The sequence below is a fragment of the Rhinolophus sinicus genome, linkage group LG01, assembly GCF_036562045.2.
Source record: "Rhinolophus sinicus isolate RSC01 linkage group LG01, ASM3656204v1, whole genome shotgun sequence".
Lineage (NCBI taxonomy): Eukaryota > Metazoa > Chordata > Mammalia > Chiroptera > Rhinolophidae > Rhinolophus > Rhinolophus sinicus.
Window position 1 is genome coordinate 160,350,408 of NC_133751.1, and position 17,679 is coordinate 160,368,086.

Consider the following 17,679-nt stretch of genomic DNA (forward strand, 5'->3'; position numbering starts at 1 on the left):
AGCAGACTTATTGCTAAAGGGAGAAAATAATTTGCTGACATCTCTGAAGGAAATAGTCATCTTTAGTTAGATGAGACCAAGCCAAATACCTATCGTTTAATCCAGAGGTCAGCAAGCTTTTTCTGTAAAGGACCAAACAATAAATATTTTAGGCTTTACTGACCAAAACACAAAATCAAGTTCGTAATTTTAAAGCAAAAGAGAAATTCCACAAACCTTTTATTGACAAAATTCAAATATAATAATAATAATGAGTTCAAGTTTCTATAACACAGGTTTGGCAATGAAAATAATGGAATTATTTTCTTTTTGTGTGAGGGGATAATACTGCACTTAACTGAGGTTCAAAGTTAGTGTTCCCGTATCATCAAATTGATTGCAAATTTTAATCTGTTAATGTTGATATGTAATGAGATTTTACACATTGGATTTTTGAAAATGTTTTCTTTGTATGTGTGTATGTGTGTGTGAAAAAACATTTTCAAAAATCCAATGTGTACAGCTAATAGTACACAAAAATCCAATAAGTACTGCTAAATACTGAAGTCAGTCCACAAGCACATGATTTTAACTGAGAATATTTACTGTCTGGAAGGCATTCATAGAATTCTTCAGATTTTTTCTTGAAATATGCCTTTTATCATGTTATTACATGGCAAATTAATCACTTCCAATTGAATATTAGTGGAAGCGCCTCAATTGTACAGTTAAATGGATTTTGAAATATGGAAATTTCCTTACACTTGCATGAGCTCTGAAAACAACTGCTAAAACTGTAGTTTGAGCTCGGATTATGGATCTGCTGCAAATCTGTGTGGAATGGAGATCTTGCTTGCTTAACTTTTCATAGCATTTTTAAAATTACTTTTTGTCATTATAATGTTATTTTCTAAATGACTTTATGGCATGAAGTTTTCACATATGGGACTGTTTGGTCTTGCAATCTTAGGTTAAACTCATTAAGAACCATTATAAAATCTGCAGCAAAAGCTAATTTCCAAAGCCAGTCAGCATTCATTCAGTGTTTGAAGATGGTTCTTCTCACTCCAAAACTTTCCATCTGGGCTCTGAGCTCAAAATATCACAATAAGACTTTACCACTACTAAGCCATCAAACTGCTATGTGGTACGGCAGGTCTAGATATTCAGCTTCTACTTCTAATAAAAGATCACATAACTGACGATAGTTAAGTCCATAACAACAAATAAAATTCCCCATTAACATTACTATTAGTTTAATAACACATGATAAGCTCGAATATGCTCTGCAAATTACGTGCTATTGAATAACACAGTGAATAACCATATAATTTAAACACCTTACAGTTTAACGAGCTTTGTAAATTAATCCAACTGAGCCTTTTTCTGCTTGACACATATTTTTACTACTAATAGTTATAATACATCTTAGCAGATTCCACTTCAGGTTGTACTGAATTAGTGTTTTTTTCAACTTCAAAAATATTCTCTCCTGGAACTGGTCTACACAGATTTTTCATAGAGGCTAACTCTTCAGTCACTTCAAGCTCAGTATTGAATCCTCAAATAAACTACAATTAAGTTCAGTATCAGTAATACTTGTCAACTCATCAAAAGCCAAGAAAGATGAATTCACTTGAATTCATTTGCCTTGTTTTTAAATTGACTATGTTGCTTCCAATGTTCTCACTTCTTCGAGCAATTGTTGTTGCTTGCCAAAGACTCCTAGCCAAACAAGTATATTTTCTCTGAACACATTTCTTCAGCTGCTTCAAACAAACACAATTTAATTAACTCACCATTGGTACATGGCTTTCTTTGCTTTGCAAATAAGCCACTCAGAAACTCACTTTGAAGTTCCATTTTCACTTTTTATTTGTATAAAGAATTTCTGCTATGATATTACATTTTAAATGTTCTGATTTTTCTGACCATTGCTTAGCTGTGAGTTGGGAATATGATGAGTACTTAGTATGGTACTCATTACTCAATGAGTACTTAGTATGGTATTAGTTATTGTATATTTTATTCTTTTAGCACAGCTATAATGTCACTGCACAATAAACACAATGCTTTGTGATTTGATAGCAAAAGTCTACATTCCATTGTATCCTTAAAGGAGGACAACATTCAGAGTCCAATTTTCTTTTTTTGTTTTTACTTAATGAGTTTGCCCTCATAACAAAAAATAAAATTGTCACAATACAGCAATACAGGTAGCACTTGAAATGCTGTCAAGTTAAAACTATGTCACTGTGATTTGTTGTGCATCCTGAAACAGTCTGAAGTATTAAGAGCACCACATACAATCTGCCACAACTACTCAACTCTGCTATTATAGAATGAAAGCAGCTATAGACAACCCATAAATGAATGGGCATGGCTGTGTTCCAATAAAAACAGAAATTTGAATTCCATGTAATTTAACATTTCACAAAATATCATTCTTTAGAATTTTTTCAATGATTTAAAAATGTAAAAACCATTCTTAGATCATCAGCTCTGTACAAGATGATGGGCAGGACTTAACCCACAGGCTTAATTTGCCATCTCTTAATTTAATCTATACTAGGTCTGACTTGTAAAATAAAGGAAGTAAAACTAATAGAGAACAACAATCAAGAACACAACCAATGGCTTCAGGCATTTTATATATATATATATATAATACACATTTTAAGAAAGGAAAAACCTGTATTAAAATTATGCTGATGGCAATTACTTTGAGCACCTCTTGTAATTACAGAAGTCAAATGTGACTTGTATTCATCTTCTGTTATCGGTATATATTGAGTATTACAATTTTAATACAGGAGTTTTTTCCTTTCTTAAAATGTGTCTACATTTTTTTGGCACCCTCTGTATATATATCCTGACATTATGCTTTAACAACATGTGTAAAACTACAAGACAATCTTTTATGAGTCTATTTAAATGTACATGCAATACTTATTCAAATGAATTAGCAAATTTTCTTAAATGAAAGGATCCTTAAAATAAACTTTTAAAGCAAAAATTATTTTATATAATTACCACATCCTGATGTGCCTATTTGTAAGTCAAAATATTGAAACATTTGATTTCCTAGAGAAGTATTTCCAAGGACTTTTTAAAAATAAGATTTCTTATATTTTTCACTATTTTGTTCCTTCCACGAAGTCAGAGAGCATGTTTGTTTTAATCTTCTTCCTATCCTCCCAGCAGCCACTATGCTACTAAATATCACTGGAAACAATACCAAAAGCTTACTTCCTTTAATCTAATAAAAAATATCAGTATTTTTAAAAACCATACCAAACATCATACTTAATGGTTTACTCAGGAACTAGACAAGGGTACCTGCTATGCCCACTTCAATTTAATATTACACTGGGTACTAACTCATTAAGGCAACAAAAATTTTAAAGGCAAGAATAATTTTAAAAGAATAAGAATTGATTAAGAAAAATTAGTACCATCAGCCCACATGTGTATTATTACACTCTGCAGCGTTTATATGCTTTCACATATAGTTTTAATACTTGCAAACAAATACTTGTTTCCATTTTATAAATAAGAAAACTGAGGTTCAAATAATTTAAAATTATTTGTAGAACAAAAGATGTCTAGTGTGGTTAAAGCAAAAGTGAAAAAAGGTGAGTGGAAGGAGGTGAAGTTAGAGAAATAGGCCGTAGGCCAGAGACTTGGGTAAGAATTCAGATTTAACTCTGGTTACAAAGGGAAACCATTAAAGAATTTTAAGCAAAAGAACCACAAGATCTGATTTGTACTTTAAAAATAGACCAGTTAGGAAGCCACTGCGGTAGTGCAAGCAAGAAATGATGACCTGAGTTAGAACTGCAATAGTAGTAAAGAAGGTTCAAAGTGGTCAGATTCAAGATAATTTTGACATGAGAGGACTTTGAAGGGGAGAGAAATGTATGCTAGATTCAAGGGAATATAGAGTCAGCACAGGGTTTTTTCCCACCAGATGACTGTATTGAGGCAGGATTATATGCCAATAGGGACAATCCAATAGACACAGATGATGCAAAGGAGAGGATAAGTCCAGGAAGGGATAACTGCAAGAGCAACGTTCTTGAGATGGCCAGAGTATCCAGAATCCAGAGCAGAAATGGGAGCTTAACCAGAGATGGGATCAAAGTCAGTCTCTCAGAATACCATGAAGATGACAACATACTGAGTAACAGGTGGAGCTAACTTGATACATTTGGTGGCAAGGGAGCTCCCATCTACCTACATCTATTTTCTCCTTAAAGTGAGACATCAGGTGAGAGTGGCTGGGTAGAAGTGTTAAGTATATGCGCACATTTGGTATTTGCAATCATAGATATTTTTAAGTAAGTCTGGTCAACATATTGTATGATTGATTTTCCTCTAACAAATTTACCTTTTCTGCTACAGGCATAGATTAACCATATAAATGTTTTTAACCTGGGTAGGGTCTTGCCAGTCATAGATTAAGCATATAATTGTATTTGAACAGGGTATGGTTTACAAGGTACGATTTACCAGACAAATAGGCTGGGAAAGAGGGCAAAGGAGTCAAGGAAGTCTGCCAGGAATGGTCAGATGAGCACGGAGAACAGTTTGAAATCATGTATCTGTATGATCCTTATTTGGATCCTGAGTCAAACACACAAAATATTTTTAAAGCAAATGATACTTATGAGATAATTAGAAATTTAATGTTTATATTTAATATTTTATGATATTAAGACTTCTCTTATAAGAAACAAATTAACAAACAAAACAAAAACAAACTCATAGACACAAACAACAGACTGGTGGTTACCAGAAGGAAAGAGGAGTTGGGGAAGGGCAAAATGGGTAAAGGGGACCAAACGTATGCTCACTAGATTATTGGTAGTGAGCACGCTATAGCATATACAGAGGTTATCTAATTACAATTTGGACACCTGAAACTTACACAAGTTACTAACCAGTGTTTCTTGGGACTTCTTTTAAAATTCTTTTTTAGGTATTATAATGTATTGTGTTAATTTTTTTAGTCTGCTATGGATAGATATATTTGGAATATATTATACTCCAGAGTCACATAGGACGTGGGGGAAGTGGGGGTAAAAATGAAAGCTTGACCATGAGTTGATGATTGTTTAGATTGTGTGATAGGTATGCAAGGGTTCATTATACTATTCAGTCTACTTTTGTATATATTTGAAATTTTCTATAATGAAAAGTTAAAACAAGAAAAAGTATGTCACATATAAAGTTCATTTCAAATGAAATTTGCATAGGTTTGGTTAATTACAGTTCAGAGTTTTAAGACCTGAAAATCTTTAAAATCTGTACATACACAGAACAAGTACAGAAGATTTTATCATAATTTCCATACTTCGATTAAAAACAAAAGCCTATGGTCTGTGAGGTTAAAGAGAATGGTGTAATTAATAAAATAAATTAATTACCATATTTTACTCAATAAGTTTTCTATAGATTAATTTAACAAATATAATTTCTCTTGATTTAAAGAAATGAATTCATTTAGTGTAAATAAAAATTCTAAATGAACAAGACAGAAATAACACAACAGAACCATCTTGATCATTCATAACCTTTCTTACGCTTTACAGTAAACCTCTTCAATATTTACCACGATGTCATTTCAATACAGCATTTCATAACCTACCATTCAATTACAAACCAATGCACTATAAGACGGATTTTTTAATGCACTATAAAATGGATTTTGTAATGCATTTATAAGAACTTAGAAAATCAACTTACTATTTCTTTCTGTTCTCTTGGAGAAGAAGAAAATAAGCACTGTTCTTATGCTCCAGATGCTACAGAGGAAACAAAATTCAGAAACAAAAAGACCATCATTAGAATAAGTAAATTAGAAGCCATATAAAATGAAAACAAATACACATTTCCAGTGAGAGTTAGGTAGATTGTTTCATTTTATATGTTGACAATCAAAAAGTACTCGTTTCTTTCAGGGACCATCAGAAGTCTATCTGTGCTTTCAAAGGAGGAGTTCTCAATCTAAAATCCATGGACGTTCTAAGAGTCCCCTGAATTGCAAAATTGCCTTTGAGTGCATAAATGCATTTCTCTGGAGAGACCACTGCTTCCATCATTCTCAAAGGGGTCTATTAACCCCACAAAAGATTAAGAACAAATTATATAATCCCTTCTTACTAAGTAAGCATCAACTCCAAAAATTTGTCTATTCCCATGCATTAAGGGAAAAGTATGTTGTACAAATCCAGAGCATTATACAAATGTAAGTGCCACTCTCTTCCTATTATTTAACATTGGAGGGATCTTCTCTACTAAATAGAATAAGCTATCTAGAGGGGAAAAATCTTACCTTAATATAAATACTTGATACGTAAATTTAGCTATACACCTCCTTCCAAAGATTTTATGAGGATAATTGTTTAAGCATTGCATTAATAAGACATCAAATGAAATTAAAAGAATTAAAAAAAGATCAAAAAATGATCCTAATCACAAACTTATCAAGGTCAGCTTTTAAATTCAAAGTAAATATAGCAAAATACCTCTTTCTCCATAGAACATGGCAGACTATACAAACATTATTCATCATTTTATAAAAGAAATAAATTATATCTGAATATAAATTCAGATAATAAGCATGAAAATTAGTTCATGACTCTAAACTATCATTGCTATTCTTGGTGGTCAGCCTGCAAGGTAGTCACCAGTGAACGCGTTCTTCTGGTATTGACACCACTGTCCAGTCTTCTCTCACAAGTGTCGGTCTGTGTGACCAATAGCATATGGCAGAAGTGATAATATGTCACATCAAAATTAGGTTATAAAAGACTACAGCTCCCATCTTGGGTCTTCTCTTCCACTCACTATCTTTCTATCTCTTAGATTACTCATTCTGAGAGAAGCCAGCTGCTGTGACATGAGGACATTCAGGAAATTCTATAGAAAGGCCCATGTGGTGAGGAACAGAGGTCTCTGAAAACAGCCAGTGATCAGGAGCTGAGACCTGCCAATAACTACATGTGTGAGCTTAAATGTAAATTCTCCAGCCTTAGTTAAGCCTTGAGATGACTACAGCCCCAGCCAACAGCTTAACTGCAATTTATACATGAATAAAAGACCCTGAGCCAGAACCACCCAACTAAGCTGTCCCCACATTCCTGCCCCTCACAAACTATGAGAGGTAATAAACGTTTATTTAAGCTACTAAATTCTAGGGCAATTTGTTACACAGCAATAGATAACTAATACAAGCTTTTTTACATTGCTGTAATTTATTTTTATGATATGAAAACACCAAACAACCAGCACCAGATTCCTACATGGCACCTGCACAATGACTTAAGACTAAAAAAGACACTGAGCACTGTCCTATCAAGGGAAAGAAAATGAGAGAAGGTTAAATAAACACACTGTTCATCACCCTCAAAGATTCTACAACAACAGAAAAGTCCTATATTATTTATCCACTGCAAAGCCACTGAAACAGTGGCAAGCCGAGAGAGATAATGTAGAAAAAAGTACAAGGAAAGAAAACAGAAAAGATAAAAGAAGGAACTGAAAAGAAAGTGACTGGAATTCTGTAGGAAATCAGTAAATTTTCTTAAATGAGTAGATACTTTTTTTAAAGCATATATAGTTTTCAAAGAGTAAAAACTACAAGAATTGAAATAGACTCCCTTACTTCAAAATAAAACTCACTAACCCCCCAGGGTGAACAATAAATTCTCCATTTGGTTTTTATCAGAACTACTGCAGGAGAAAATGAGCTATCAAGTAATACAAAATTTCCACGCATCAAGTCTTCAAAACTTGAAAAGGTACAACATCCAAGTTAGCTATTCTTTAAGGCTAAATTAAATGGAATTCTTTTGTATTTTTAAAATAAAATTTAGAAAAAGAATTAAAGTGCTTCAGGAATCTACGTTTCAGTTATCCTGACAAAGTTTTGCTCTCCCAATAATTACATATAATTTGTGAAAATGTGGCAACATTTTGTGAAGCTATTAAAGACACTATTAATGACTCCTACTTGAGAATAGTGGCATAATCTTCTTTCCCCACTCCTTTTCTTAGAAATCACCCAAACAAGGAAAACAAAAACAAAACTGCAAATTTCTTTTTTGATACAGCTAAAGCCCAATCCTCAAAATATGTGGAAGGGCTCCCAAAGCAATGGAGATCATTCAGGGACTCAGAAGAACAGAACCAGAGAAGGAAAACTTTATCTCACAAAGAGGTAGCAAGATAAACTTCTCAAAGTGTAAAGCCTAAAATCCACGTTTAGAATAATGAAAATAAGATACACATGCTACAGGCAGAAACTCCTGTTTGGTTTCAACAATGACACAGACAGGCATAGCTTAAAGAGAAATCATGCATCCTTTCTGCTCAACTTAAATACTCTCATTGCAACAACCCCATAAGCCCTCTCCAATGTATTGAAATGTTTCTAGATGAGATTTAAATATTACCTAAAGCTAAAACCGAAAAGATATACAGGTCTCAATATGTATAACTATGTTAACTATGTTGTCCATTTATTGAATCAAAGGGTTTAGCAAGAATAACCTTTACATTCAGACAAACTAATAACAATGATTTATTGTGGTATAAAAAACATGGTAGGAATCAAGACTTACTTTTTTACTTTACTTTATTTATCTATCTAGCTATTTATTTGTTTGTTTTTGGATATAACACCACCATTTTTCCCCTTTGATTTGAAGTGTCAGCTCTATCAAACATAAAAACCATAGAAAAATTCCTTTTGGGAATTCTCATGTCTCATTCTTTGGTCTGTGTCTCTATTTACACACTGTACCAAACTTTTAATTAATGAAGCTTTATAATGCATTTGATGCCTGGTAGACCTCTGCATTCCTCTTTTTTTAGAATTTTCAAGATATTCTTATGTGATTATTTTTCCATTAAAAATTATAGAATAACTGTGTCAAAATTTTTAACGTATCATTGGTATTTTTATTGTGATCATATTTTTATATGAATTTAGGGAGAACTAATCTCATTACAATATTGTGTCTTCCCATCCAAGAGTAGAATATTTCTCTTAATTATGTCTCAGGTACATAATTCTTTAAATACAAAATTCTATCAAGTAGAATTTTTCAAGTAGATATTCAATATTTGAATATCATTATTCAAATATTTATCAATATTATGAAAGGAATGCTTTTGTAGGTGAGATGATTTTCTTACCTACAAGAGTAAATACAGTTGACCCTTGAACACAGGTTTGAACGGTGCACGTCCACTGATACGTAGATTTTTTTCAATAAATATATTTTGTCTTCTTTATGATTTTCTTAATAACATTTTCCTTTCTCTAGCTTATTTTATTGTAAAAATACAATATATAATATATAAAATATACAAAATAAGTGTTAATCAGCTGTTTATATTACCAGTAGGGCTTCTGGTCAACAGTAGGCTATTGGTAGTTAAGATTCTGGGGAGTCAAAAGCTATATGAGGATTTTTTACTATTCTAGGGATTGTTGCCCCTAACCCACCCCCTAACCCCACCCCCTACCCCCACTCCCACCTCCACATTGTTCAAGGGTCAACTGTGTTCTCCTTGAGTAAATATTAGGAAATGTTTATAGATACCTTCTCCTTTAAGCGCCAACTATAGTTGAGAGATACTTTCTATTCTTATTAGAGTGCATACAACAAATGTTTAACTTTCTTCAAAAGGCTGGAGGAGGAGTGTGATGAAGGCATAAAAATTGGTAAGATCAAAGTTCTATCCTCAAATGGCTTCAATTTAGTAGAAAAACAAGAAAACTTGAGAAACAGGAGCAGTGCCACTTTCCTCAGTTCTTCTGCTTAAAAATTTCCCCCAGAACCCCATTTAAGCAGCAAAAAGGAATTTAAAAAAAAAAAAAAAACAGAAAAACTATGGCTAAATCCTCTGGGAAGGTGAACATTTTACGCTAATTGATCTCTGAAATGATCTTACAGGGAATGGAATTTCTAGAAAGTTATCATCTGTAAGAATAAGGTAATCAGGAGTAAAAGTCTATAAGATTACCCTTAGATTTCGTTAAGGCAAAGCTTATAGTTAATGAACCAACTCTCGAGGTAAAGCATATCAGCCAGCATAATGCAGAAATAGAAAATTTTGACTATGACCCAAACCTTCCCTCAGTATGGAGTATAGTCTTTATGATTCTTATGAAATAAATTCAGCATTTAGATTATAATTTCAGTTTCAATAAGAATTGAAAAGATCAAAGATGTATTATTCGACCTGAAAGGCAGAAAACACCAAGTTCCTCCATATTACATCCTGAAAGATATAATAAAATCTCAAAACATCTTATATAGAGTACTGATAGGCTACCATAAAAGATAACTTTAGAATAGTTATGATTTGCAATATATGCTTATGTCCAGTAAAAGCATTTGGGAAATGGGCTGCAGAGACAGCAGTCACCTTTTGCAGTTATCAGGTGGATTTCTAAGTTTTGCAATCAATGCACATAGTAATGAGTAAAGCAATACATTTTAATGCTCCTCTGCCTCCATTTCTTTAAAGGAAACCCTGGTCCAGATCTCAAAACTTTTGTTTCCAAAGGAAAAAAGTCCAGGGCTAAAGCTTGGGCAATAGCTCACATTTCACAGTAAAGAAAACGCCCTGTGGTAAGTCTGCCTTCTGTCTACCACAACATCCACTTTCACGTTGTTGTGTTTTATTTCATGCTTTTTTGATTGTCATCAATCAGGAGGACAATTCTATTCTTTGTTGGATAACTGGTCTATGCTTCCAAAAGTGAAAAGCTCACTGAAATAGAAGCTGCAGCAGTTGAGAATCAGGTCACAGACGTGAATGAGACAAAGTGAGAAATGGCTCTGAAGCTTAACAAGCCAAGAAATACTAGATGCAGGTGATGCAGAACAGGCAGAAGGACACAGTAAGGACAACAAAGCTTCATACTCAAAATAGTAGAATGATCAAACTGAAGAAAAACCAAACATTTTGAAAGAAATGAAGTTTTCTACTTTTAAAAACAATTAGTATATGATTTACTTGCCAAAAACAAAAATGTCTTCTGAATCGTAATAGCAAATCCAGTAGACAACAATTTGTGGGTAGCCATTAAAATCAGCACAGCGGTCAGACATTCTTTTGCAACTAGACAGATATCTTTTATAATCAGAAAATCAATTTTTATATGGAAATGGGTTTTTTAAAAGTTTTTAAAAATGCTTAAGTCAACTAAACATCTCACACATATGCCCTTTCTAAATTTCTTTTCTCCTCTCTTTTTATGAAAAAATAAAAGGGAAAGAAAGGAAAGGGGCTCAGCATCATAAAATTCACTACGGTACCTGAAAGAAGAAGCATGTCATAAGATTTCAAAAGAGAAGGAAAATTTTGACACGGCAGAGCCAGTTATTCTGTAATATGCATGCACTCAATTTTTGGCTCTTCTATCTACATACAAAGCTAAAATTGTATGAGCTCCAAAAGTTCCAACTTGAAATCGTGCCCTGCACAAAGACTAAACAAACAAAACAATTTTACTACAGTGGTCCCAAAGAAAAAGATCCTACCCCCTCCCTCATGTCAAACCAAAAAACCTAAGTATCACCCTGATTCCTCCTTTTCCCTTACCTCCCATTTCCTCTCAACTTGTCTCAGTTTTACTCCCAAAACATTTACAAGTCGTCTATTAACCTCCACTGCCATTGGGCAGTTTAACCCATATTCATCTTTTGATTAAACTTCTATAACAGCCTAGTTGAGCTCCCCATTTCTACTCGTCCTCCTCTTATTCAATCTCTAAAGCAGCACATATTGATCCTAAGTCTCACCAGGCCATTCTTCCACCAAAACGTTTGTAAGCGCTCCATTTCACCCAAAATGAAATTCAAATCTCTCTATGACCCGCCATGATCTAGATCCTACCTGATTCTGCAGCCCCCTTTGTACCACTCTTTCTCTCCATCACACATTCCAGATATACCTATCTTTTGGACCCTCAAATAAGTTATGCTTTCTCCTACTTCACAGCCTTTGCATTTTTTTGTTCTCTCTTTTTGGAAACATCTTTTCTCAACTCTTTAATTTTGGTTTTGTAAGAAATTAAAAAAGCATAAGAAAAAAATCACTCCTTAAAATTCTACCACCTAGAGAGAATTATCATTAATAATTAGAGAATAATCATTTCCTACCTCTCTCTATGGATATATATGCTATTATATACTGTATATACAAATAATATTCCATAAATTCCAACTATTTCCATGCTGGTCCTTTTTCATACTTTAGCTCTCAACTCAAATTTCATACTTCACCTACTCAAGAGACCTTCCAGGACCAACCTAAAGTAGCTTATTCCTCACTATCACACTGTTTTCTTCATTGTACTTATCTCTCTCTAAATTAACTATGTTTGTTTGTTTACTTGTCTCTCATTTTTTGTCTGTCCAACTCCAATAGAATGTAAGCTCCATGAGGACACAGATCTTGTCATTACTTTCTCAATCACTAGAGACTAGCCCAATCCACCTGCAACACATTGCAGGTGCTCAATATTTACGAATAGATGATGGCTTTGATTGACATTTATAAGCTGCCAAATCCTAAATTTACATCACCTATTCAAATTTATCTCCCGCGCTTCATACTCATACTTAATCATTCTACTTGGTAGCTCTCTGAATAGAAACACAGGTATTTTAGTCTCAGTGGTCACCAAACCTGGTCCTCCTAATGTTGTTCCCTATTTAGATGACACTACCATCAACCAAATTTCCCAAGCCATAAACTTGGATTTCGTCATTGATGTAAATTTTTCCCCTCAACCCACATCCAACTAACCACTAAGAACCTATCCATACTGCCTCGGTTCTACCTCCTAAATCTCTTCAAACCATCCACTGTGCTTCTCTTCCCTGCTACCATGACTCAAGTGCAAATCACCATCAATCCCTTCTCCCCTAGACAATGTAATAACTTTCTAACTTGCTGCTCCAGGTGCCTTTTTATTCCTCTCTAATTCATTTTCCATACTGTAGCCTCAATGGTATTTTAAAAATAACAATATGATCATGTCATATTGTTTCTTAAAAATCTTCACTGGCTTTCTAGAACTCTTAGAGTAAAGCCTAAAATCCTTATCATGAACTAAAAGGCCACAAGAAATATCCTTTGCCTAACTATCCAGACTCCTCTATCATCCAGTCTTTGGCCTCTTTCAATTCTTGAAACCTACCATGCTCTATCCCAATGCTCCCCCCGCCTTAGGGCTTTCAGGTATGCTGTTCCTCCTGCCTAAAACACGACCCACCATGCACACCACAAGCCCTTGATACACATACTCATCCCTTTGATCTTAAACTCAAACATCACTTCCTCAGGAAGGCTGTGGTAAGCAGACTCCTGAAGATATCCTTCGCCTTCCCCAAGACTTCCACCTTCTGGTTATATAATCAAATAGTAATCTAAGTGCTGCTGTGAAGGAACTTTGCAGATCTAATTAAGTATTACTCAGTTGATTTTAAAATAGGGAGATTATCCTGGATTATCCTGCTGGGTCCCATATAATCTGTTAAACCCTTAAAAGCAGAGCTTTCTCAGCCAAGGGCCGAACAGGAAGTCGGAGAGATGCAGAGGTTGGCCAATAACCTGATTGAGCCTGCAAGAAGATTTGTCCCCCAGAGACTCCCAATAAGACCCCAGACCAGCTGACAAGCTTGATTTAGATCTTTAAGACCCTAACAAGAGAACCCAACCAAGGTTCTTCTGACTACACAGGTGTGACATAATAAATGTGTATTGCTTTAAGCTGCTAAACTTGTGGCAGCAATAATGAATACAAAGGCCTTTACCTGACCCTACCTCCACCCGAGACTGTGCAAGGGCCCCTGTTAAATGCTCTCATAGCATTAGGTACTTCTCGTTCATGATATTCATCATGCTTATTACTTAATTTAATGTATGCAGCCTAACATCTACAGTCACAAATTTTGTATTTTTTGTGTACCATACAACATTATAACCCAATGTCTACACAATTGGTACCCACAAATGTTGATTGAATGGACACATTTTTTATTCAATTGTCTCTCAAAATTCTCAATTACAACACAACTTCTGTAATGTGCTATGTTATAAAATATTTCTATAAGGGTCAAATGCTTTATAGCAGTAACTAAAACGAGGAGAAGAGAGATGGGATAGATGGAATATATTCCAATCATTGGGGCAGTTGTTCCTTTTGTTTTACAAACCCTCTGTTACTCTCCACTACCCACAATCTGAAATGCCCTCTCCATGCCCTGTACCCCTAGGGAAGCATGACCATCTATTAGAGTGTCATAAAAGACTGTCATGTAGAGCCATTAATACTAATGTCACTGGGTCATATTCCTCAGGTACTGTAAAGAAAGGTTTAAAACAACTGTTCTATTTTTTGAAGAAGTATGTTTTAAACTGAAAAATAAAAAACAAATTTATTAAATCTGAGACACTGATATTTCCTAATGAAAAAAAGACTAAATACATTTAAACTACCTGGTCAGAAAGAGCAAAGGTCAACAAAAAGAACAATTTACTTACATCAGTGGGAAAGCAAAAAATGGGAGTGTCATGACAAGTCTTGCTGAAAATTCATCGGGAAGATACCACAAGTATACAATTAAACATGTAAGCAGATAAAGAATTGAGGAGTAAAGAATTAATCTTCCAACCCATAATTTTTGTAGTCTCTGATTTTTTTCCCTAAATTCTTCCAATGTTTGAATTTCCTATTAAGAGAAAATTATTTTACATTAATCTCAAATTTCATAAATATATTAAAATATTAACAAAATTTTTAACATGAGGTTATAAAGAACTCTTAAAGTACAATGAAATATAATACCTTAATATTTTAAAAGGAACATGAAAAAGAAAACTAAAAATGAAGATTAAAATAAATTTAAAAATGCCTACTCTGACAAATTACTTTTTTAAATGCAAAATTCAGATACTATTTTTAACCTATCAAATTAGCAAAGATCAGAGGTATGAAACTGGCATCAATAAATAGTATTTGTTAAACCAAACAAGTAATAATTCTTCCTGGATAACACCTACAAAAAATCTGGCTATAAAAAGAAAGAATAAAAATTGAAACAGTGACCCATCCTATATTCTTTCAATCTATTCATCCCTCTCAGTATTCCCAAGGAATAGCCATTTTTTATAATGACAGAAGGCATAACAAGCTGTGAAGTTTGCAAACTTATTTAATAAAAATTGTTGCAGACTATTTTATAATCTACTTTATACTATCTGTAACATTGATTTACACCAGGCTGTAGATCTAATTTCATTCAAACAGAATTTCATTCTCTATTACTCGACACAGTCTTCTTAAGTCACTGATAGACTTTGAATTTTTTTGAGATCATGTAACATTAAAGTTCTCATGCTTGCTCTACGTCATCTTTAAATTTCCATACCAGATCCAGGCTCCAAAATAATATATACTAAAATATTTACATAAAATGAATTAAAATGCCCCAGAGCCATTGAACATACCTTATCTATATTTTCCAGAACTTCTACAGTTGAAGGTTTTGTCTGTTATAGAAATAAAAATAAGACACAGCATTAAAACTTGTTACTGCAAACTTAGAAACACCTTGATTTAATCATAAAAGAACGTATTTATCCAAAATTGTTTTTTTCAAATGTTGTCGGGCACTATGTATTCCTCTTTATTTATAAATAAGATTTAAATTCAAATAAAAATTATAATTGTAAACAGAACTATATAAAATTAAATAAGCATTTTCATACTTCTTTTTAGTCCTAGAAGTACTTTTCAACTCTGATAGCTCAATTTTTACCATTCTTAATCCCAACAAAACACACTTTTATACAAACAAATTTTCCTTCAAGAAAAATATTCTTAGCTATGATTATTCAAAAAAAATTATGTATTAAAAAATTCAAGACTAAAGATGGCCTGATTTACTATTGCTAAAAGTTCACTTAGGACTCTGGAGGTCAAAATCAATAGGCTACCTTCATTGTGAATTCCTTAAGTACTTTTTTGAAGGTCAGATTTTAAAAGGGCATCTAAGAATACTTCATTAGAGCTGAGCTTACTTGTTAAAGATTTTTTTTATACCACCTAGAATAAAAACCAGCCTAAATGACTCATACAACACTTGAGAAAATATTTACCAATTATATACTCAACAATCTAAGAGTGTAATGAATATCAATTCATTGTAGTTCCCACAAGCGTTGTTAACATTAGGTTGAACCACATGAAATTGCTATTTATGTAAGTCAAAGCTGTTGAATATTGGCAATTTCATATGGTTTAACCTAACAAGAAAGACAAAGGAAGAACAGATAAATTTGATCCTTAGGCAGAACTGTTAAAAAGTTTTTTGGGGGTGAGGGGGTCAATATAATGCCAATCCAAAATAAAACAGTTCTAGCAATAGCTCAAAACAAAACTGTGAACCAAGTATTGCTAGACTCCAGTATTAAAAAGGAGTCCAAAAATAATAAGCAAACTAATTTGTCCTAGACTACATTATCTCCTCTTATATTAGAGAAGAGCATTTATAAATATATTTTAATTTTATAGCTCTAAATTTGAGATACTTCCTCTAAAGTCTTAACCAATAAAATCAAACTGCATTTTTAATTTTGTTTAACCTATAATTCCTAAAAGTATATTTAGTGTGACTTCAGTAAATATTTGTGACAAGCTTTAAGCAAAAGGATATAGCTTGTAAAAACATAAGTATTGTATACCATACTTAATTTCAACTCTCTTTCAAATGACATTGAAATTTAGGTACAATGAGAAGAAAACAAGAAAAGATACCATTTGTACATGAATGCATAAATAGAGAAATAAAAGCAATTCATAGGTCAGAGTGAAATAATTCATTAAACAGAGACATTAGATACTATATAGTAAGTAAAACTACTAAAGTCCAAATAAAAAACTAATTCATAAGACAGATAAAAAATTAAACAGAGTAAGGGATAATATCAAACTACCACTCAATTCTACACCACAAAGGAGACTTTTACAAATAGCTTTATTTGACACTTTTATATTAGACTACAAACTGGCTATAAAGAAAAGTAACTTACCCTCCATCGAGAAAATAATCCACCCATCTTTTACTTGTAGAAACTGAGCACAATGATAAATATCATCAATTGTCCGAAGGAATTCACAACTAGAAATAAAGCAAGTATTTTTTAAAAATTTAAGTTATAACACACAGTATACCTACTATAAAATTTAGATGTAATACTGCCTAAAAATATTATAAAAGATTAATTTCTTTGGACTCCACTTATGTGGAATTTTAAGTTAGACAGTCTTGAGGTAAAGTCCACCTTCTAAAAAAAATCCTTTCTTCCAAACCAGTACATATTTAAAAGTACAAAAATCTGGAAAGGCTTAACAGCAAGGCATTTTAGAAGTGTATATTCATACCGCTTTGCAATTTTCTGTTCTTTAAAGTGTTGTTCTTGTAAAAAAAGTTTTACTATATTACTTTCATTCTATATCCTTAAATACAACTATTTCTATCATTCTGCTGTCTCCCAACTAAACTAGTTATTTGGAATTAGGGGTGTTTTACAATGTTTAGAATAACATGACCTTACAAGTAATAATAGAAAGCCAACTGAATTTTCAATAAAAAATATAAGGATTAC

At 33.0% G+C, this 17,679-nt stretch overlaps 1 protein-coding gene across 2 annotated transcripts in view; it reads right to left on the bottom strand.

Moving 5' to 3' along the window:
- Positions 1-17,679, bottom strand: part of LNPK (lunapark, ER junction formation factor) — a 69,694-nt gene that overhangs the window by 47,189 nt on the left and 4,826 nt on the right. For both annotated transcript variants that reach the window (XM_074338301.1, XM_074338307.1), the window contains exons 2-5: positions 17,104-17,192; positions 15,520-15,561; positions 14,554-14,741; positions 5,728-5,786 (exon numbers count right to left, since the gene is read on the bottom strand). In XM_074338301.1, coding sequence (XP_074194402.1) covers positions 5,728-5,786; positions 14,554-14,741; positions 15,520-15,561; positions 17,104-17,130 — 316 coding nt within the window. In that variant the 5' untranslated portion in view covers positions 17,131-17,192. The remainder of the gene's footprint in view (positions 1-5,727; positions 5,787-14,553; positions 14,742-15,519; positions 15,562-17,103; positions 17,193-17,679) is intronic.